We start from the raw sequence: 24,297 nt of genomic DNA on the forward strand, positions 1-24,297 counted from the left end.
CCTCATGACTGCTAAATCACACCACCTCGCGGCGCGACAGTCACCTAAGCACTGGCCAGGCATGGTGCCTGCGTTTCTTTTATGGAGCCAGCTAACAGCCAGCTTACCGTGAGGTCACCTCATGACTGTTAAATCACACCACCTCGCGGCGCGACAGTCACCTAAGCACTGGTCAGGCACGGTGATTGCGTTTCTTTTATAGAGCCAGCTAACAGCCAGCTTACCGTGAGGTCGCCTCATGACTGTTAAATCACAGCACTTTATGGCGCGACAGTCACCTAAGCACTGGCAAGGCACGGTGCCTGCGTTTCTTTTATGGAGCCAGCTAACAGCCAGCTTACCGTGAGGTCGCCTCATGACTGTTAAATCACAACACCTCGCGGCGCGACGGTCACCTAAGCACTGGCCACGCACGGTGCCTGGGTTTCTTTTATAGAGCCAGCTAACAGCCAGCTTACCGTGAGGTCACCTAATGACTGTTAAATCACACTACATCACTACAGCCAGTGACTCTGGCAACGAAATCTATTGACAAAATACGAAAAGACTTTTTCGACTACCCAATATTTTGATTATTAAAAAAATATTTTAACCACTAAAAATTTTTCTAATAATTCATTTTAGTAAAATGTTTAAAATGTTTTTACTTTTAAAAAATTATTTTACTGTTAAAAAATTATTTTTATTATTAAAAAAATATTTGCTAGTCATAAATAAAATTTTATTTAATTTAAATAAAACGCATTTGCTTATATTTTTCGATTATGTAGTTTATTGTTGGATATAAAACAATCATATAGAACACATTTTTATACGGCTGTGTGCGCGTGTGGAGTGTGTGTGTGTGTATATGTATAATTATTTCATATATTGCATATGCACGACACACAATTACAATACATATACAGGACATAAATATATAGTATATTTTATGTTATACTCGCAAGAGTTAACTACAATACAATGTACAAAAATAAAAAAGGAAATAAATAAATAAAAATTACATGAACTGTTATGCCGCACAAATTACAATTTCGTGCAGTTATGCATTAAATGTATTCATTAAAATAAGCATATATGTTTTTGTATATTTATGTGTGTTTGTAACTTGATATTAGCAATTGCGCGTATGTAAAATTGTATAATTCCTTTAGATTTTGTGTATATATAGATTAAAAAAAAACTATTAAAAACATGTTAAACATTTAAAAATATTCGTTTCGGCAATTCGTAATTCGTTAATGCATTTGCAGTAATAATTGTTAATTTGTGTTTAAATGCAGTGTTGGTTGGCGTTTAAATAGTACACATGGAAACAAAAATTTTTTAGTTAGTTCAGTTTCTTTTTTGTGTGTATGTTTTTTGTTTTTTACTTCATTTTGGTATGCTTTTTAGTTTTAAATTTCAGTTTGTTTTTAAACAGCTGTTGTTTTTCTTTTCTGTTTTAATTCGTTCATTATGGCATTACAACTAATACTTAAAGTAAGTTAGGCTAATTACTAAGGGTTAAGGTTTTTTTTTTAATTTAGTTTAGAGATTTACATGCGACTACCCAGCTTAGTTGTTAAGTTGTTAGGTTTAAACTTAAACTATAGTTGTTTCAATGCATTGCTTGCATGCCTTGTTTTATGCATTTCTTTCTTGTTTTACATTTTTATTTTAGTTGCTTTTCTTTAGTTGTTTTTTTTTATAATTCTTTGAAAATTCGTTATTTGCATGTGCTGCAACAAAATGTTGCACACACTTTACTTGCAGCAGCGGCAAGTAAACTTGTAACAACCGCATGCAGTAAGTATGCTACAGCTGCGTGCTTTTCTGCAATATTTGTCTTAACTTTTAATTAATTTAAATAAATACTTTCTTCATGCTGCTTAAGCGCTAATTTTTCAACATTTTCTTATTTCATAATTTCATTTATTTTAAAAGCCACTTTCAACTTCATGCAATTGTGCTTTTTAAAATTTATATTGCAACTATTTTTGTTTAACATTACACTTCATTTTCGCTTGACAATTCTTTGTTTACATTTTTTGTATTTGTCATTACTTTATTTGCTCTTATTGCAGTTTCTGCTGCAATGTTGCATTGGCGCGCGTGAAATTATTATTAGTTTTATTTTTAAAACTTTCATTGTGTTTTGAAATGCTTTTGTGTGTGATCTAATGAGACTTGCTTGAATGCTCGTATAAAAATATTTAAAATAGTAATTTGCTTAGAACAAAAAGAGTAATTTTTGGTTGCGGGCGTTGACCAATTGCTTCATGCGTGTGTGTTGGATGAATGGCTATGTGTGTGTATGTGTGCGCGGGTGTGTGTTGGGTTTTGAATTGACACTAATTGGTATCCTGCCAATTGGCTTAAGGAGGAGTTGTGTAAGTTTGGCGTTCATGTATGCTTGTATGTAGGCATACGCCACTTTGTGAATGTTTACAAACTTGTTGGAGGAGTGCAGTTTGAGTGACAGTGTTAGGTGTTGAAATTTTGGTTTTTTACATAATGTTTGAACTTTTAAGCTTGTCGAAAGTTGTAGAGAGAAGTATGAAAACCTATACAAATATTCAAAAACATCCTTAGTGATCACGTTTCATTATGCTCGCATGCTTTTCCACGCGTACTAGCGTTAGGCGTTTGCACGATCTGCTTTACGGCTGCGTTTCGGCAGACTTAGCTTTCGCGGTTTATGACTTTGGCGTTGTTAAACCGCTTTTGTAAGTATTATTGACTATTTATAATAGTTTTTGTTTTTGTGTTCGCCTATACCGTTTCAGCGTAATGCATTCGGCGCGTTATAGTTTTTTCTTCATCTGGGTAGCTTCCTGCACGAATCCGTTAATATGAGTTTTAAGGAAGTGTTAATTTTTTTGTGGTGTTTTTGTTTTTAGCATTAGTATGTTATAGTGACAATACAATAATAGTATGTAGTAGTGGATAGTATATAGTTTACATACGTATTTTTTTAGCTTATGCTTAAAGTGTGGAAAATACAAATACATTTAAAAAGGGGCATATACGAGTATGTATGCGTTTATGAATATGATTAAGAGTATATATATGCATGTAAGTATGTCGTATTGTTAGTTTGTGTACAAATGGTTGTTAGATTATTAGTTACAAGTTTCATGTATGGTATGTATGTATGTAGTTACATATTTATGTCTGTTAAATTTTCAGCGTATGTAAATTAGTTTTTTGTATATAAATATTTATTATGTATGTGTGTGTGCATAAAGTATACGTTTGTACGTGTGTGCTGTAGGCATTGCGCTTAATTTCGAAAAATAAAATGTTATATAATTTGTTTTAAAAATGTGGAAATTTTTAAAAATTTGTGTAGCTTGGAATTTTTGAAAATTTTGTGCATATTTTTGAACAGAAATATTTTATAAATTTTTTTTTGTATTAAAAATGTGGGCATTTTTAAGGAATATGTGCAAGTTTGGTACTTTCAAAATTTTTTTTTACATATTTTTTAAGACGAATATTAGAAAAAATATTTTTGAAAATTATTTACATATTTTAGAACATAAATATTTTATAAAAAATTTGAATTTGAAATATTTGCAAGTTTGGTACTTTCGAATTTTTACATAATTTTTTGGACAAGTATTAGAAAATAATTATTTTTGAAAATTATTTACATATTTTTTTTTTTTGAGAACACAAATACTTTATAAAAAATTTGAATTTTGTATTAAAAATGTGAACATTTTTAAGAAATTTGTGCAAGTTTGAAAATTTTGACAATTTTTTACATGTTTTTGTGGCCAAATACTTTATAAAAGTTTTGGTATATAAATTTGATTTTTTTTATTAAATTTTGTGTATTTTGGATTGAAAATATGAAATTTTTTAGAAATGTGAGCGAATTTGGATTTTTGAAAATTTTTTGCATATTTTTCGGACAAATATCAGAAAAAAACATTTTTTTTAATTATTTACATATTTTTGTGCACAAATATTTTACAAAATATTATTTGTGCATGAATTTGATTTTTTTGGATTGAACTTTATATAATTTATATTCAAAATATGGAAATTTTTAGAAATTTGTGCAAATATGGAATTTTCGAAAATTCTTTACATATTTTTTTGCACAAATATTATAAAAAAATATTTTTGAAAATTATTTACATATTTTTGTGGGAAAATATTTTATTAAATATTATTTGCATGTGAACTTGATTTTGCTTTTTGAATTTTATATAATTTATATTAAAAAAATGTGGAAATTTGGAATTTGGAAATTTGTAAAAAGTTGTGTGCATGTGTTTCTACAAATATAATGATTAAAATTTCAGCTTTTTTCTGCCTTATTTTTTTGATTTTCGAAATTAAACTCGAAAGCCAACAACAGTTTGTCATCTGTTATGTTTCGTGTTAGTGTATGCATGTAAATATAATATGTATGTAGGTAAGTGTTTATATAGTAAATAGTGGTATTAAAAGCTTCTTTGTTATTGCTATGCAACTGTGTGGGTGCAAGGGAATAGATTTACAATAAATTCTGCCTACAATAGCTGCGTTGTTCGTGTTGTTCGTGTATGTGTTGTATTTTTGTTGTTCTTGTTGCTTGAGCTGACGATGTTGATGTTGGTAATGGTGGTGGTGATGATGATGATGACGTTGCAGATGTCGTTGTGCGGATGAACTGGGGTATTCAATTGTAATTGTCGACAAGATTCTATACATATAATATTCGCCATACAATCGAATACCCTTGCTGTACTACCAATGCATCAAGCGTATTTGATCGAGTATTCGTTGCTTAAAGAATGTGCCCAACATGCCGAACACTGTCGATATGGCCGCTATGCCCATCATGGCCTGCATGATGCAATGTATGCCCGACAGCTCCTCCTCGCTCGGCTTTTGGCGATAGCGTTGGCGATAGTGGCGACGTGTTTCGTGCTCACGCAAACGTTGCAACCGCTCGAGCTCCTCATCGAAATGCGGTATTATCGCCAAATTGACCACTTCGGTTTTGGCAAGCACCTCTTCGTTGGCTATTGTATTAAGCTTGTTATTGCTATTGCTGGATTCGCCGTTTTGGCCAGCACCTGCGGTGCCTTGCTGTTGCTGCTGTTGTTGTTGCTGATGGAATTGGTGTTCTTTGTGACGCGAACGTTCGTCCAGCATGGTATTGTCGCGACTGAAGTCGAAATCGAAATTGCGCGTCTTCATCGATGTTGGATATTCGGCTAAATTGACTTTTGTAAGGAAGTGTAGTGTCGTTGTATCGAGTGTGCGATCGATGGAGGTGCCAGCCAGCGAACGTGGATCGCCAGCCGTGTCGGTATTTGGCGGCGCTGTTGGTATATCTTTGATGCGGAATTGTTTGAATTGGTTCTTCTTTATGCCGAGCACTTCGGAGAGTGGCCGATTGATCATGGGCAGCACGGAGTCGGTGGGGCGTATGATGAATGAACCGCCCGCAGCGGCGGGTGAGTCAGCATCGGTGGCGGGATTTTGTATGGCCGCCTTTTGCGTTTCGACCGTAGGATTTACATTGCTTTTGCGCGCATGTATGGGTGTTCTATCATTGCCGCTGTTACCGCTGCTGCTACTGCTGCTGTCATTATCCAGATCGTAATCATCATCTGACTCGTCGTCAGCCGATTCATCTTCGCTGCCGTCGTTGTTCGGGAAATCAGGCGTATCTTTACTACTTGTACCGCTAGCAAGTGCTTTATTGTCCGTAAAGTCGTTTTTATTGTTATTATTGCTGTTGTTGTTGTTGTTAAATTTATGCGTTAAATTACGTATCGGTTCGTATTTGGAATTCTCCGAGTCGCCGCGATAAAGCAGTGCAACCTTGCCATCGGGTGTCAAGACTGGCGTAATTTTTGGATGAGATGATGCTAAGCGATGACTGCTCTCAGGATCGGGCGACAATGCGTCGAAGTCCGTAAACGAACTCGTTTTCTTGTCGCCCAGCGTATCCTGCTTTTTATTATTGTTGCTGTTGGCGTTGTTGTTGTTGTTGCCATCATCACTTGTCGGCGTCTGCTGATACACGATACCGACCTTGCCCAGCGGTGTTGAGATTATTTTAATTGCGTCATTCGTATTTTTACGGAAATACCGATTACTCGATTTCGTATGCTTCGAATTAAAATAACCATCACCTTCTTGACGGTCGGCATCATCGTTAGCGTCAGCGTTGCTGGCCACATCATCGTCAACGCCATCATCATCATCATCGTCATCATTAACGTCATCGCTATCATCATCATCGTCATCATCATCATCGTTGGCAAAATTGCCGCTGCCTTCTCGCGCATCGGCCACGCCTCTATTCGTATATTCCGTTTGCAACTTTTGTTGCTTCCTACGATATTTCTCAGCATAATCTAATCTAAATCTATTATTTTTGTACCTATTTGCTTCGGTCCGTCTGTATGCCCCTCCATTAGCGCCGCTACCCTCCTCATTCATGAAGCCCTTATCGTTGTCGTTTGCATTGCCACGTTGCCGTTCGACAATTATTGCAATACGTTCGTCATCTTCATCAAAACCCATATCTTCTTCCTCATCCTCGATTTTGCTTGCGCCTGCCGCAATGCTTTTCGTCTTCAAAATGTCCGGCATATTTTTAACCGACTCATTTTCATCGCCTACCAGTGCTTGTACAAGACCCTTGGCTTCGGGCAGCGCTTCGTATGTGGCGCTACCGCGTTCTTGCGCAGCCATATCCACTGTAGCTGCGCTGCCTATGTACGGCGCAGCGACGGCGTCAGCTTCTTCGTCCTCATCCTCGTATGCATCGTCCATTTCATCCTCATCTTCATCTGCATCTGCATCCTCATCATCATCATCATCGTCATATTCATCATTCCAGCTCTCATCGCCGCTTGGATTCAATTGCATACGCTCTGTCTCTTCATCAGTCTCGTAACTAGCGCTCTCATCGACCAATATGCCGCCTCCTGTCACGTGCAAACCACCTGCTGCTTGCCGTGTTGCCTCCTCTGCATTGTACATGATGTCGTCACGGTTGTGTGTTTTCACCACACCAACTATCACACCACCACTTGTGTTTGTTATGTTTGCGCTCGCCACATCCCCCTTCACACTTTCATCCGCAGTCTTTGTCTCTTGAGCGGCCATCATTTGTCTCCCCGTCTTAGTGTTGTTATTGTTATTGTTAGATATTAGTAAAACATTCGTGTTGCTACAGTTAAATATACATTCATTATCGTTGCTATCACTAGTACTAGTACTTAAATTACTGTTATTATTATTAATATTAAAATTATTGTTATTACTATGTTGCCCTAAATTTAAATCTAAGCTAATATTGTGCATTTGGGTAGTCGCATCTTCCAGTCAGTAGCATTTCTTTGTACATCCACATTTACGCACGATATCTAAATTCTTTATATATTTGCGATTATTGCTGCACACCATGCGGACCTGTAAATACATAGAAGAAGCATTAAAGTAGAAGTTAGGTTAAAATAATTTATGTTTAAAAATAAAATAAGCACTCTTTCTCTACAATTTTTGACTGTAAGTTGAAAATTTTGTATAATCAAGAAAACTAACCTGACTTTTGAACTTCGAAAAGTTATCAATATACAATTACTTGACAATTTATAAGCTATTTATTAAAAATTTAATTATAAATGTCATTTATAATTGGTTCCTTTGCAATATTAAGCTCTAACTTGTAAATTTTATTAATTCAAAAAATACTAACCTCAATTTTGGAATTTAAAAAATTATTAATTATATGAAATAAAGTTTAAAAGTTATTTATTATTAATAAAATAAATGTTTTCCTACAATATCTGGCTCTAACTTGTAAGTTTTCAGAATTCAAAAAATCATAACCTCACTTCTTAATTAAAAATATTTTTCAAACATATGAAATGAAGTTTGTATACGAGACATTAATCATGAAATTAAAGTTTGTTTACAATATTATGAAAATTTTGAGAATTCAAGAAATAATAACCTCACTTTTGAATTCAAAATTTTTTTCAAAAATATGAAATGAAGTTTGTATACTAGCTTCGGTCATAAAATGAAATTTTGTCTACATTATTTGGCTCTAACTTGTAACTTTAAAGTATTCGAGAAATGCTAACCTCACTTCTGTAGTTCTAAAATGTATCAAAAAATAGAAAATGAAATTTAAATACTAGTCATTAAACATAAAATGAAAGTTTGTCTACAATATTTGGCGCTAAATCGTACTTTTTAAGTATTCGATAAAGGCTAACCTCACTTTTGTAGTTCTAAAATGTATCAATAATAAGAAATGTAGTTCAAATACTAGTCATTAAACATAAAATAAAAGTTTACCACAATATATTGCTCTAACTTAAAAGTTTTGAGTATTGAAGAAATACTAACCTCACTTTTGTACTTCAAATATTATTAAAAATACAAAATCTAGCTTAAAGACTAGTCATTACTCCTAAAATAAGTTAAATAGAGACTTTTTGCAATTAAATCGCTTGGAATTTAGAGTTTGGTTTTTATAATTAATTAAAGGTTCGAATTAATTATAAATTCGAAACGCTTAAAAAGCCTAGCAATGCTGTAAGCAGTTATTTCTACTTCAATGAATTTCAATTATAGTAAAAATAACAGTTTTTGTTCTCGCCTGCGAGTTTCCCGCAAAAAGATTTTCATGTTTTATTTAGTATTTTGAGTTCCTCACCTTTCGTCTCCGCACTATTTTTGCAGCGCAACACTGATTACCGCAACCGCCAACACATTTCGCATATTTGAGCGGTTGACGTGAGCGACAATCGTTTTCGGTATAATATTCTCGAACTTGTTCCTTGCGGCAAGTGGACGCCACTATAAAGTAGAGGAAATTAAGAAAAAACGCAAAATAGTTGAGGTTAAGTCCATTAAAACTAGCAAATAAAATTGAATCAAGGAACATAACGGCATGCAAAGTTAGTAGCAGCATATCGATAAATGTTTAAAATGAATGTGGTGCCACACAAGTATGCACATACACACATACTTATGCGCATGCAAACCACAGAATGAAGTATGAATGAAGAATGTGCTTAATACCAGTTATTGTTGCGGGCTCTGTAGTGCCCTCACCTTGTTCGCAGTAACGGCCCTTCTGACCATGCTTGCATTTGCATTGATAACCGTCACGGTATGTCGAGTTAGGAACACAGCGGCTGCCACGACGACATTTGTGATTTTCGCAAGGATCCACCTAAAGAACGAAGCAGTGCGGAATATATGTGATTTCATTTCTATATTTAGTTTAAATTTAATATACCTCCTTAATATGCGGCGTTTCGTCCATGAAGTCTTGCTCATCATCCTCCGCCGTCTCGCCTTCGAGCAATGCACAGCCTGGTGTAATCTTTTGCTGCTTGGCAGCATTTTCAAAGTCCACCAGCTTGTGATTAATCCACACCTCCTTCATGCAACCCTTGAAGCTGGTCAAATTTCGTATTTGCCAATTCTTATAGGCTTGCTGCCCCGGTTCGGGCGGTAGACCACCCAAAAACATGGGTGTGGTCAATTTGAGAAAATCATTGGAACCCTCATTTATAATCGATCTGGCCAAACCGCGATCGACACGCAGCGTAAAGTTCTTCTTGATAGCCAACAGTTCCACACAATGATATTTACCATCAGCCACCATTTCGAAGCTATACATTGTGGACACTGGATAATTACCGACATCGTAGCTAACGCGTATGCGTCCGTTGAAAAGCTCCACAGCTATATGAGCGTCCTGTCCATCATACATGAGTATGCCGTTCTGTTCGGAACTACTAAAAACGATGGTTACATTCGCATCCGGTTTGGTGCGTAACGGTTCCATTTCCACAAACGAATTATTATGCACGAAGCTAATACTGGTTAAATATTCGCACCACTTGCCGGTATAACCCGGATGGCATTTACATAAATACTCGGAGCCCGAGGGATTTGGCTGGAAGCAAACACCATGTTTGCATTCGTGATTTTGACAAGGCGATGTCTGTGGATACATCATTGAGACCATATTGTGACCCTCACAATATTTGCCAGTAAAATCATCTGGACACTTGCAGACATAATCGTTGATGCCGTCGATACAGGTGCCGCCATTTTGACAAATGTGATTCTGACAATCGTCAATATTTTGTGTGCAATTGATGCCATGGAAACCGGCCATGCACTCGCAAGTGTAGTGGGTGAAGTGATCGTGACATTTGGCGCCATTCGCACAAGGATTGAACTCGTCGCTGCAGAAGTTGATCTTCGTATCGCAGTATTGACCTGTAGTAACGATTAAAATAAGTACATATAATAAGAAATTGTAAGGAAAGTTCAAATACATACATACATATTTATTTTCAAATTTGTATATAAAAAATTAATCGATAAAAACAATATTGGTTCATATGTAAACAAATAAAAAAATATTAAAAAAGAAATAAAAAAAATTTAAAAAATTAAAAAAAAAAAAATTAAAAAAAATATTAAAAATAAAAAAAAAATAAAAAAATAAAAAATAAATTTAAAAAATAATTAAAAGAAATCAAAAAAGAATTAAACTAAAAAATAATGATAAAAAAGATTTCAAATTTTGTAAAAATAGTTTTAACAAAATTATAAAAAAACAACTAGTTACTAATAAAAAAATCGAAATTAATTATAAGAAAGTAAAAAATAAAGCCAAATAAAAAAATAAAATGAGAAAAGAATAAAAATAAAAGAAAAAAAAATGGAATAAAAAATTAAAACAAAATTATATAAAATATTCAGTTAGGTATGCTCAAAAAATTCAAAATCAAACATAAAAAATAATTAAGAAAGCGATGAAAAATGATTTAAAAAAGATGATGAAAAATGTTGATATGTGAAAAAAATTAAAATTAAAAAAATTTAATGTAAAAAATATAAAAAAAAAAAAAATTAAAAAAAATTAAAAAAAAAAAAAAATATAAAAAAATATAGAAAAAGTATAAAATATGCCACGTAAAAATTTATTAAAATGTATATTATTTTAATATAAAAAATACTAATAATAAAAATAAGAAAATTAAAAAGTAAAAGAAAGAATAAAAAATTTAAAAATAGAGGAATAGAAAAATGAAATTAATAAAAATGTTATAAAATTTAAATAAATTTAAAAGTATTTATTAATAATTAAAAAATTTCAAAATTAAATATAAAAAGTAAAAAATAGGGATGAAACACAGTGGATAATATTAAAAAAAAAAAAAAAAATTATTAAAAAAAAAAAAAAAAAAAATGTAAAAAAACGAAAATTAAAAAAAAAAATTAAAAAATGTATAAAAATATGTCCACGAAAAGGGTTAATATTTTTTTTTATTTTAATATAAAAAAGGGAAAATGTATTAATAAAAAAAAAATTAACAAAAATATTAAAATATTCAATGGCCATAAATAAACCTTCCAAACACCCACCTGTAAAGCCCGGTTGACACTCGCAAGTATACGACTCCACACCATCCACACATGTGGCATTATTTTGACATTTAATTTCGCCTAGGCAATCGTCGATATTCGTCTCGCAACGCGCGCCCGTGTAGCCCGGCGCACACTGACAACTGAAACGGCCCTCTTCGAGTACCGTGCAAGTGGCATTGTTGCGACACGGATTGCCATAACAGGCGTCGATCATGAATTCACAATGTTTGCCATGATAACCGGGCAGGCAGAGGCACTGGTAGTCACGCTGTGGCAGTGGTATGCACTGCGCTTTATTCTCACAGGGATGCGTGTAACACGCATCACATTTGGCCATAATCTCATTGCTCACTTTGCCCTTGCAGACAAAGTTGTGTGAGGGCGTCGACAGTATTAGTTTATCCTTCATATAATCGGGTTCGGCGCAGCGCGCTATACCCGGCTCCACGTAGTCTAATTTGATCCAATCCGAAAACCATTTAAGTGAACAATCACAGTACAATGGATTGCTGCCTAGCGCACTGAAAATATTACAATGCATTTAATTTTTTAATTTCGCACTCAATTTATAAGTACGTCGGACTTACATGTGTGTTAGTGACTTCATATCTTCAAATGTACCCTCGGGCAGCATGGATATACGATTGCCGTGAAGCGAGAGTACGCGTAGATTTTGTAGACCCGACATGGCGTAACGTTGCAGACATTGCAAGTTGTTGTAGGATATAATGCTAAAATGGAAAGGAAATATTTGATAAGCTTAAGTTGTTTTGACTGCTGCTATAAAATTAGTCTAATTCCTTTAAGTTCTGAGAGAAATTTACAGCTGTCGTTAAGGTTAGGTTGGTTTCGATGCTGATTACACTCGCAAAGAATCTTGAACGCGTCCGATAATATTGCCGGTCGGTGCATTGCTGCGAGGTCCACTCTAAGGCTCAGAGAAGCTGAATAGAAGAAGAAGTCTAATTGGGTCATGCTTAAGTTCACTGCTTCTTCAATTTCCGACAGCAGAGCCGCGATATTAACATTGAGCTCGCAAACTGTGCGCTCAAAGGTAGCCAAGGAGTGTCTGATCTAACTAGAACCATCAACATCAGATCTTTGGGTGTCGGGTCATAGCGGAATCGCTGGAAACTGCAAAGGCGTTAAGCTGAGTTAGTCAAGGAGTGTCTGATCTAACTAGAACCATCATAATCAGATTCTTTGGGTACCTGGTCATAGCGGAATCGCTGAAAAATGCAAAGACGATGAGTTAGTAAGACGGTGCACCCGTATACCACTCACTTCGGAGTGGGAACGAGTCGGATCTCCGTTGTTCTAACTAGAAATATCATCATGCTATTTCATCATCAGACTTCCTTGGGTACTTGGCCATAGCGGACTCGTTGGAATCTGCAAAGCCGATGAGCCAGCAAGGCGGTGCACCCATATACCACTCACTTCGAACTGGGAACGTGTCGGATCTCCGTTGTCATCTTACGTTTTAGCACTGGACCTATGGACCTCACATTTGCTAAGCAGGCGTTGATCGACGGCTAGCTACTGTGTGACTGCGAGGTCCTTCTGGCTTAGAGTACTACGTAAGCGATCCCCTCCTTGCACTTAACAAAGTTGCAGCAATTGTAGAAGTTCTTACTGGACGTTGTCCAATAGGCATTCACGTTGTAAGGCTAAAAATCCAGTCGGACGCAAATTGTCAAAGTTTTTGGAAACATCCAGGCACTTTCTTCTCCATTGTCCACTCTCGCAAGACTGAGGCTAGAATATCTCGGTAAGTATACCTTCGGTGAACCAGATATAGCTGAAGCTGATATTGGCCGCCTCAACAAATTTGTGAGCGGCTCAAAGCGCTTTGTGGATTTGAAGGCCTTTATGATACATTTTCATAGGAGTTCTAGGTACTACAACGGACCGGCGTTATAAGACGTACAAATGTGATCTGCTTGTTGGGATCTACGATTAAACCTTACGTTAGGTACTGCTCTTGAACAGATACAAATCCGGTTGAGTCTTGGTAGTATGTATAACTATCTGTACTGGAAAAAATTCTACGTACTTTTTAGGCATTTTATACAATCGGAGGTAGAATTAATTAAACTCATTAGGACGAATTTTAGGTCTGCTAAAATCAATTAGACTGAGCTATTTTTCAGACTTATCTACTAAACCCTCCCATGGATCAGTTACTGGTATAGTTTGGTATAGAGTCTACAGCTCTCTCTTGAAATTTCTCGACTTCATTACGTCTGTTTGACCCTATTTCTTTGAAAAATATCAGATAATCTTAAAAAAAGTCCAATTGGGTTTACGGACCTTGTATTTTAGAACAATAGCATTTTGCCTTCAACTTCTGCAGAAGCTCAACTGCTTTTTGCACTTCAAAAAAATCAATAAAAAATAGTTTGAAAAAATGTTCATGTATACTTACAGCGTCGACAGATTCGTCAGGTTGGCGAAGGTGTAATTAGAAAGGAACGTGATTTGATTGTTACTCAAATCCCTGTTAAACAAAAGAAAAGAGAACAGAAAAAAGGAGCAAATTAGCAACATAAATTTTCAAAACTACAATGCTTCGTCATCTTTCATGTTCTCCTCCATCAACATGCATGTTCATACTCCACACAAGTGTCTACTTACAATCTCGTCAATGCCTTCAAATGTCGTATCCGATCCAAATGTATCATTGTTATTTCATTCGATTCCAGATATAACTCGGACGTTTCCGCCGGTATGCCACGTGGTATCTCTTTTAATTGATTGCGCGAACAGCGTACAACGGTGCCGGTGCAGGTGCAGGCGGGCGGACAATAGCCATCGCCCAAACAGCCTTCATTGTTGTCGGATGTGCATTTGAACTCGTTATGTGGCAGATCCTTAATTTGCATATCACGTACTTTTGAGGGGGCTGCACAACGTGCCGCACCGCCGACCAGACCCTTCTTTCGTAGCCACTCGGAAAACCAGGCCAAATGACAGTTGCAATTGAATGGATTGGCAGCCAAGTTGCTATGCGACGAAAGGATGAAAGTAGAAGAAGTGTAAAGTGTAAATTGAAATGTGGGCTTATACAAATCGGTCCATGTATATATATCGTACATATGTGTGTTTGGGGTATAGTGATGAGTTTGCATTGAGATGTGGTAATGTATGTAAATATGGGGGAAAGTATTGCAAAAAAAGTCAAGTGTTGGAAATGAATTGTCATAGCGGTTTTTAGTACCGCCATGATATTGGCATTTTCGCATATGTACATATGTACATATGGATGTATATATGTATGTGTTCTTTATTACTTTTTAGCTACAGTGTCTCATAAAAGTATGCCAATAAGTGTTGGAAGCCACGTTCATGAAAAATATCGAAGTAAAATTCAGTAGGTATATTCAGGGTTGCTAATAATGAATAAAACAAGTAAGGAAAGGCTGAGTTCAGTTGCGATCGAACATTTTGTATTCTTGCAACTTGCAGGAATCATAGCCAGGGAAATACCTTAAGGTGTAACACGTTAACCAGAGGATCGGAGTCCAAACAATTTTATATATTCATTGTTTGTGCGGAAAGTAATAGAACTGATTTTCTTCCGCCGCGACTGTACTTCGGAGCGTGCGCGCACTCACTGGATTCGGTAGAGGGCGTTCCTGGCTAACGAACGAGCGGCTGGTCAGTTGGCTCCGAGCATCTGGAGAGTCAGAACAAACATTTTCACGCGACGTGTTTCTGTGCGTGGAGCAAGCCGAAAATGCAGCGTTCGTTAGATGCAGAGGTACGCGATTAAATTCTGTGTGGAACTCGGTAAATCTGCGACAGAGACGTTTGATATGTTCAAGGCCTACCCAGATGTTGCTTTAGCAAGAAGTGGGGTGTTTCGGTGACACCATGACTTTTTCAGGGGCCTCGCCCAAAAAAGAATGAGCAAATCCAAAGTGAAAACGATGCTCATTGTCTTTTTTGACATCAAATGCATCGTCCACCACGACTTTGTTCCTTCTAGACAAACCGTCAATGCACAGTTTGACGTGGAAGTCCTCAAAAGACTCAAACGAAGTGTCAATTGGGTCCGACAGGACATCGCAGCCGATTAGAAGTTGCACTATGACAACGCCCCTGCTCACAACGCCTTTCTTGTGAACGGCTACCTACCCAAGGCTGGCATCCCAAAGCCTCCGCAGCCGCCCTACAGCCCAGATGTGGCCCCCGGACTTTTTTGTTTCCTTGCCTGAAAAGGCCAGATGAAAGGCAAGCATTTTGAGATGACAGAGGGGATCCAAGCAGCATGCATCTCGGCTCTCAAGGCTATTCCGGAGAATGCTTTCCGTGACGCCTTCAATGCTTGGAAATCGCGCTGGCAGCGCTCCACCGACGCAGAAGAAGCCTATTTTGAAAGTTTTTAAAGAATTGTAACGATTGGTTCAATATTTTTTTAAATCGACTCAGTCCTATTACTTTCCTATATCTATCTATACCTTGCAAAGGTATAAAAAGTAAAAAGGGCTTTTCAAAATTTTGAAGGACTCGTTACGATGCACAGGGCAACACATTTTGGGTCCAAGACACATATATTTGTTAAATGCAGGGGTCACATTCAATACAGTTATCGATAAACGAGAACAAGTGTTAGAACTCAAGTACAAAGCTGCTTGGAGTTCGTCTGGTTTATGGTGTGTGCTATGAAATGAGCTTTGAAAGATTAAACTATGTAGAACTTGGAAGTCGAGCGTCACTACGGCAATGGGAAATACCCTGACGACGCTTTTTTATTTAGACTACAACCGAAGATACGAGAGAAAACCAAAATAAATGAGGTAAAACAGGAAAATGAGAGCAAAGCCGTTGAAAAATGCCGTTTTAATTGGGTTTTTCGGTACTAGATATTAGTGTTCAAAATCTTAAAAAAAAAATTACAAAACAATTTACTATAGTCTAACTGTTGACTGGTTAGCAATATTAGATTGCCCGAAAAAAATGATCCAAATCAAAAAAACACCCGATCTTGTTTTGCCCACTTTCCTCACTCATTCATCATTCATTTCATTTCCACTGCGTCATTTTTCATCATTTTTTTTTATCTTATGGCCACCTAAAACTTGGAAACACATTTTCGTGAGTCACTTTGCATTCACCAAAGTGTAGCAACAACAAAAACAATACGCAAGCAACGCCACTATTGCGCAGGTGTCTCTTTACAGACAATTGCCAGCAACAAACCCCTTTCCACTTGGTAGTGTTTTTTACAAGAGACCCTCGAAACCCCTAGTTGCAGGCACACTTAGTACATAAGAAAAAAAATGTAAAAAAATATGTATGTATGTACATATATGTAGGTATGTATATATTTATACATACATATGTAGCTATGTTAAATATGCTAACAATAAAGGTATGAGTGGTTTTATTCGATCATTTACCAAATGTGGAAAACTTTTATAGTGGTTTGCACACATACATACATACATGTAAATATGTGCAGTGTAATAGTATGTATGTATGAACCTGTATGTAAGTATGTATGTACCTGTTTGTAAATATGTATGTATGAGCACTTCATCTTGGCAGTAGCGTATTCTTATTGAGCCCATCAAATTAGGGTGAATCTGTATTTCAAGTGTTTTGTGTGCTTACTTACAGAACCATACACATATGTACATACATACATATGTACATACAAACACAATTACTACTTACAAATGTTGCTACCAAAATTAAAAAAAAAAACACAACAACAAAAAATGTTAACTTCACTTGCAACCTTCACATATGCATAAAAGGGTTTCAGTTTATATGGCAGCTATATGCTATAGTGGTTCGATCTGAACAATTCGCACGGAGATTGTAGCGCTGCCTCGAACAATAATTTGCACCAAATTTTATGAAGATATCTTGTCAATTATAAAAGTTTTCCATACAAGGACTTGTTTTTGAATGTTCAGTTTGTATGGCAACTATATGCTATAGTGGTCCGATCTGAACATTTCGCTTAGAGATTGTAGCGCTGTCTAGGATAATAAACTATGCCAAATTTCTTTATGATATCTCATCAATTAGAAAAGTTTTCTATACAAAGACTTGTTTTTTGGAATGTTCAGTTTATATGGCAGCTATATGCTATAGTGGTCTGATCTGAACAATTCGCTCGAATATTGCAGCGCTGTCTAGGACAATAAACTATGCTAAAGTTCGTGACGATATCTCGTCATTTAGAAAAGTTTTCTATACAAGGACTAGTTTTTGATCGTTCAGTTTGTATGGCAGCTATATGCTATAGTGGTCCGATTTTAATAATTCGCTCAGAGGTTATAGCGCTGTATAGAATAATAAACTATGCCAAATTTCATGACAATATCTCGTCAATTAGAAAAGATTTCCATACAAGGACTTGTTTTTGATCGTTCAGTTTGTATGGTAGCTATATGCTATAGTGGTCCGTTCTGAACAATTCGCTCGGAGATAGCAGCGCTGTCTAGGACAATAAACTATGCTAAATTTCTTGACGATATCTCGTCATTTAGAAAAGTTTTCTATACAAGGACTTGTTTTTGATCGTTCAGTTTGTATGGCAACTATATTCTAAAGTGATCTGATATCGGCAATATCGACAAATCATAAGCCTCTAAGAGCGAAATGCAATATTTCAGAACGATATCTCAAAAACTAAGAGACAGATGGACAATGCTAAATCGGCCCAGCTTGTCACGTTGATCCTTTGTGTAGAGATTTTATAAAATCTCCGACGTTTCCTTTTCGGTCTTACAAACTTCGTGGCATAACCTCAATATACCGTATAAAAATATACATCCTTACAGTGAAAGCACACTTTTTTGCTTAATACTAGACTAGTGTGCTCCCTTACATAATCACGCATGTGCCTGCACTTGCAACTACACACGTAGACTTGTTAAAGTGTACATGTAGCGCATTGCCGCGTTTGGCACTTAAATCATCCGACAAATCAACAAAGGGATGCTCGGCAATAGCAACATATTGCAAGTCGATCACAGCAGCAGCAGCAACAGCGTACAACAACAACAGCAGCGACGACGACAGCCTGAGGAGTCTGGACATGCCAATAATAATTCACACATACACATACAAACTTGTATGTATGGTATGTATGTAAGAAGCAAGGTGGCAACATCAGCGCTCGTCTGTTTGTCGTTATCACAGCAGGTCCGACCGCCCCGCATGCTTGAATCAGCGTGTGCGTGTGACCATATCCAACTGCGTATGTATTGTACTCAACACTCACGCACACACACGTACACACAGGCAATTATTTGAAACACCGCACGGCGCATTGGTCGGCCTGCAAAGCTGTAGCTGTCTATGGCGACCATAAATTGGAGTTCAATTAAATTACTTGTACTTTTACGCTTCCAACGCACTTTACTAGCGGCGCGTTGTTTCCCATTTTATTCGAGTAAACAGTGAAACTGAATTATGCATGCCGACATACAGACAGAATGATGTTTGTAAGTGCTAATGTTACTAGGCGTTTGAAGTACGGGATCCCGATTTTTTTATATTATACTAGTGCAACATGTTGCTACAGAGTAGAATAGCTGCGATCACCTAACGGTTGTTTGTATCAGCTAAAAATAATCGCGTTAGATATAGATTTATATGTATATATGTATGTATATTTTGTACATTAATGGTCAGGATGACGAGACGAGTTGAATTTAGAGTGACTGCCTGTCTGTCCGTCCGTGCGTACGTGTACTTTACACACGTTTTCCTTGGCACTCAAAGAGGGTTGGTATTGCAGATGGACGGAAACAGACCATTGACACGCCTCCAAAAGACCTATAATGACGAGAAGCGTTGAAATCCGGGTGAACGTCCGTCTGTCCGTCCGGGTAAGTTGTAACTTGAGTAAAAATTAAGATAGCTTAAAGAAACTGGGTATGCGTGTTCCTTAGTAAAAAATTTAGGTATTAGTTCGTAGACGGGTGTAATCGGACCATTGCCACGCCCACAAAACGCAATTAACCGAAAACATATAAAGTCCTATATCTAAACACTAAATTAAGCTCTAAAGGGGATCGCAGTACCGTAAATAACTACAGGGTTTGTCTTCTTTACAATGATTTAAAAACTTTCAAAATAGGCTCCTTCTGCGTCGAAGAAGCGCTGTCCGCGTGATTTCCAAGCATTGAGGGCGTCATGGAAGGCATTCTCCGAAATAGCCTTGAGAGCCGAGGTGCATGCTTGGATCCCCTTTCATCGGGATCTGGGGAGCCACATCTGTGCTGTAGGGCGGCTGCGGAAGCGTTGGGATGCCCGCCCTGGTAGCTGTTCACAAGAAAGGCAGTGTGAACCGGGGCGTTGCCGTGGTGCAACTTCCAATCGGCTGCAATGTCTTGTCGGACCCGATTGATCCTTCGTTTGATTCCTTCAGGATTTGTGCAGGAGGAACAAATTCATGGTTGACGATGCCTTTGATGTCAAAAAAGACAACGAGCATCGTTTCCACTTTGGATTTGCTCATTCTTCCGGTCTTAATCAGCGACCTTGTACCGGCTCTGCAAAAAGGTCTGGTGCCACTGAAACACACCACTTCTTGCTAAAGCAACATCTGGGTAAGCCTGCTTGATCACATCAAACGTCTCTATCGCAAATGTACCGAGTTCCACACAGAATTTAGTCGCGTACCTCTGCTCTAAAGAACGCTGTATTTTCGACTTGGACCACGCACAGAAACACGTCGCGTGAAAATATTTGTCCTGAATCTCCAGGTGCTCGAAGACAACTGACCAGCCGCACGTTCGTTAGCTAGGAACGCCCTCTACCGAATCCAGTCAGTGCGCGTAAGCTCCAAAGTACAGTTGCGACGAAAGAAAATCAGTCCTATTACTTTCCGGGCAAACCCTGTATATAAAATTGCTTGGATTTCGATCATCTGGTTCACGTTTTACAACTTAAAGTATTTCCCCGGCTTTGATCCTTGCAAATTGAGTATAAAATGTACAGTTACTCCCGAACTTAGTCCTTTAGGGAACCTTATTGGTTTAGGGCAATGTCGGTATGAATATCGCCGTTCCCGGGTTTTCGCTATGAAATAAATTCTTCGGGATTGCCCGCTACCCTATTTACATACTGCCAAGTACATTCCTACATATGTACGTACATAAGTGCGTAGATGCGAGCATGTGCATTTTTGAGCACTTGCACCCGGTAGTGTGTGGCGCAGCGGCGCAACCGCGCTTCTGCTGTGAAGTTCAGCCCATAACAATCAAACCCATTAACCCCATTTCTTTGATAAAAACTTCTCCGTACGCAATTTACTCAATTTATACAATGAAGAAGCAATTAATTACATATTTAGTACATATAAATATCTATGAACTACACAAACTCACATACATACATACACATATAGAGTTATAGAGTTTTTCAAATCACACTGCGCCTGGAGTCAATAAATAAATGCAACTTGCAGTCACGCACACACACATATGTATATATATGTAGACGTGCATATAAAGCAAAGCATGTGGCAATTCTACTATTTCATATACTAAACACTGTAGTGTCTGACTGATGAATATGCTGCTTCTTTAGCTTTTTGTTGTTTACTAAATATTTGTGTGTGTGTTTGCAGGATGTATGGTCCAGCACATAATTTTGATGCAAAGAGAATTTTCAGTAATTTATCTAATTAATGCTTGTAATGCATGTAAATAATTACGTATGAGTCTGTGTGTATGTACATATATATGTATATAAGTATGTATTGCATTGTTTGTACTTACAGTGAGGTGAGCGATGACAGAAATTCAAAAGAACCGGGCATCACACAAGAGATTTGATTGTTGTAAAGATTCCTAAAACGATTAATGAAACGTCAGTTGCAATCGAATAAAATTTGGACCTGCATAGTTGTATGTGTGTGTGTGCAATTGATTTAAAGTGTCAGCGTAATCATTTATTACTACCAACAGCAACAAAAACATGCATGAATTTAAGCTTGTCTGTCTGCTTGTGCACTTCTGCGCCTCTTAGAAGTGGCTATTTGTTGCACACCAATATTTATTAGTCAAGTTTGGCAGAGAAAAATTACACTTGCGAAACATTTTACGAAATATTACGAAGTAAACAAAAAATTTGGTTAACAAAATATATATTTGCGGTTATGTGGGCGAGTAGATCAAAAAAAAGATCACACAAGTACGGAAAAAATTTTGAGTTATCAAAAAAGACCGCGACTGCAGACATATAGAAACTCAAATATTTGAGGTTATGTTTGCTGGAAGTTTGAAAGCAGAGGTTCGAGGAAAGATCACACAAGTACTGAAAAAGTTTCGAGTAATCAAAAAAGAATTCGACTGCATGAATTATTTAAAAAGGTGTATAACCTACGCAGACTCATTATCAAGTCTGTCATCTCAAATATTTTAAGGTTATGTTTGCTTATAGTTTGAAAAAGGTATACAAGTTTCGAAAACTCGAATAAATTGCGAATGCAGAACTAACTGGTCCGCAGGAAATAGAAGTGGGTCCATAACGTGCCGCAAATTTAATAAGAAATCTTAAAAGTTTTGAGGTTAGATTGGCTATTAGATCGAAAAAGACAACTGAAATACGAACTATTTGATTTCGGTAACCAAAGTAGGTCCATACCCTGCCGCACATTTAATAGGCACTGTGTTATCGCAAAAGTTTTGAGATTAGGTTTGCTAATTAGGTCGAAAAAGACCACTGAAAAAGTTTCGAGTAACAGAAAGTACGAACTATTGACTTCGGTAATCAAAGTAGGTCCATATCTTGCGCAGAATCGTGCCATCTAAAAATGTTTGAGGTTAGGTTCGCTATTTTGTCGAAAAAAAAATACTGAAAAAGTTTCGAGTAACAAAAAGTATGTACTATTTGAGCTCGGTAATCAAAGTAGGTTCATATCGCAAATCGTATATCGTGTCGCAAATTTCAATAAGCACTGTGTGATCTCAAGTTGAGAGGTTAGGTTTGCTATTAGATCGAAAAATACCACTGAATAAGTTTTGACTGCTCGGGAGCATAAACTATTTGACTTAGGTAAAACCAAAGAGGGTCCATATCGTCTAGATATTGTCTGAAGTGTGTCATTTCAAATATTTTGACTACGCAAACACTGAAAAAGTTTGTAGTAAACAGATAAAATTCGATTACTCGGCTTCTGTGAAACTTAAGTGGGGTCTTGGTACATTTATAGACCAAGAACCAGGGTCGTTAGGAAGCATGGTCTTATATAACTCAATAAAAATGCTATTTTAAACTTTACTTAAGTGAGTCAGCTGGTCTAACACTACTTTTAGCGCTCATTGTTTAATTATTTCATTTAAGTAATGCAACAAAAACAACAACAACTTAAATCAATTGCCACAAATAATATGTATTAAGAATTATTAAGAAAATCAGAAGAAGTCTTACATGGCATGTATACTTACAGCGTCTTCAACTGATGCAAACCCAAAAACATTTTATTCGAAATCTCACGTATTTTATTTTCGGCCAAAACCAATTCCTGTATACGATTGGCACCCTCAAAAGCATTCGGTTCAATGCCGGTTATATGATTGCGTCGCAAATCGAGTTTAACCAGATGTGGCAGACGTCCAAAGAGACCATCGGATTTGATGCGCCCCAGTTCATTGTCGTTCAAAAGACTGTGAGCGTAAAGTAGAGTGAGTGAGAGAGAGAAAAAAACGAAAGCAAGAAAAAAATTTGAAAAATTAATGAAATGAAAGCAGGCGCAACTTTTTAGGTCAAATAAATCAATGCAATTGCATATTTGGAAATAATCAACATCAACCATAACAGAAATAGCAATAACAAAAACACAAGGAAAAAAAGTTGAGAATGATTCGTATTTACAGTTCGGTGGTGTGCAGCGGTATATCGCGCGGTATTTCTTTGAGGCCACGACCTGAACAATCAATTGAAGTGCCATCGCACTGACACATTGCCGGGCAATCGACATCTGCGCGACATTCGCTCGACAATTTAATACGCATATCGTCCCAGGAGCCTGCAAATAAACAAAAACGGTAAAATGAAATAGATGTGTTAATTAAAAAATGTATGCTGGTATTTGTGTGCATGCGTGATTTTGTTATGAGGAAAGTGCAGCTCATGCATAATGTGCATGCGATAATGCCATTGTTAATCACAGTCGACGTGCGCGAAGCATGCTTTTAGGCGTCAATGTGTTTGTGCTGCGGTAATTGCATTTCTTTTAATATTTTTTGTTTTCTTGCTGCTAGCAATAATTAATATTTAAAATATGTAATTAAGTAATACTAATTTCATTTAATTGCGCGTAGAAATAATTGGTGTGAGGCACGTTTTTAGGCGTATTTTTTGTAGTTATATTTGAAAAAATTCTTTAGTTTGTTTTTAATAAGTCTTTTGAAAAAATAAAATAATTATAATAAAAACAATAAAAAATATGTAGATAATAATAACGTTGGAATATTTTAAAATAAGCACATAATTACATAAAATATGTGTTTTTTCTTTGATTTCTCTCAAATAACTTTTCCTTCAAACATTTGTAATACGTGCTTATTAAAATTAATTATTAAATAAATTTTAAAATTTTTAAAACTCTTGTTTTAAATTGTAGAATATTTTTAGAAGTTGTTTTATGAATTTTTTTTTTTGTTCAATACATTTTATTTGCAATCTATTTTAGTAAGTAATAAGCAAATTTGATAACAAAAAACAAAAAAGAAACAATGTTTAAAAATGTAAAATTAATTTTTTATTTATATGTCATATTTAAAAAATTTTCTGAGAAACGATTTTTTTTCTCAAAAACTTAATTTTTGAAAGTGTTTGTACTAGTAAAATTAAAAAAAAAAACATACATATGTATGTATATGCATATGTAATACTTTAAAATATTATATATGT

At 36.3% G+C, this 24,297-nt stretch overlaps 1 protein-coding gene across 1 annotated transcript in view; it reads right to left on the reverse strand.

Annotated features, from left to right (window-relative positions):
* Positions 1–4,374: 4,374 nt before the first annotated feature.
* The window catches only part of LOC120771033 (protein slit), a 51,570-nt gene continuing 31,647 nt past the window's right edge, over positions 4,375–24,297 (reverse strand). Inside the window, 11 exon segments of the mRNA XM_040098821.1 lie at positions 4,375–7,413; positions 8,669–8,811; positions 9,037–9,190; positions 9,257–10,251; positions 11,407–11,930; positions 11,997–12,140; positions 13,838–13,909; positions 14,047–14,415; positions 21,159–21,230; positions 22,830–23,048; positions 23,257–23,410. Coding sequence (XP_039954755.1) covers positions 4,726–7,413; positions 8,669–8,811; positions 9,037–9,190; positions 9,257–10,251; positions 11,407–11,930; positions 11,997–12,140; positions 13,838–13,909; positions 14,047–14,415; positions 21,159–21,230; positions 22,830–23,048; positions 23,257–23,410 — 5,534 coding nt within the window. The 3' untranslated portion in view covers positions 4,375–4,725.

This window comes from Bactrocera tryoni, chromosome 3, assembly GCF_016617805.1.
Source record: "Bactrocera tryoni isolate S06 chromosome 3, CSIRO_BtryS06_freeze2, whole genome shotgun sequence".
In the NCBI taxonomy this organism is placed as follows: Eukaryota; Metazoa; Arthropoda; class Insecta; order Diptera; family Tephritidae; genus Bactrocera; species Bactrocera tryoni.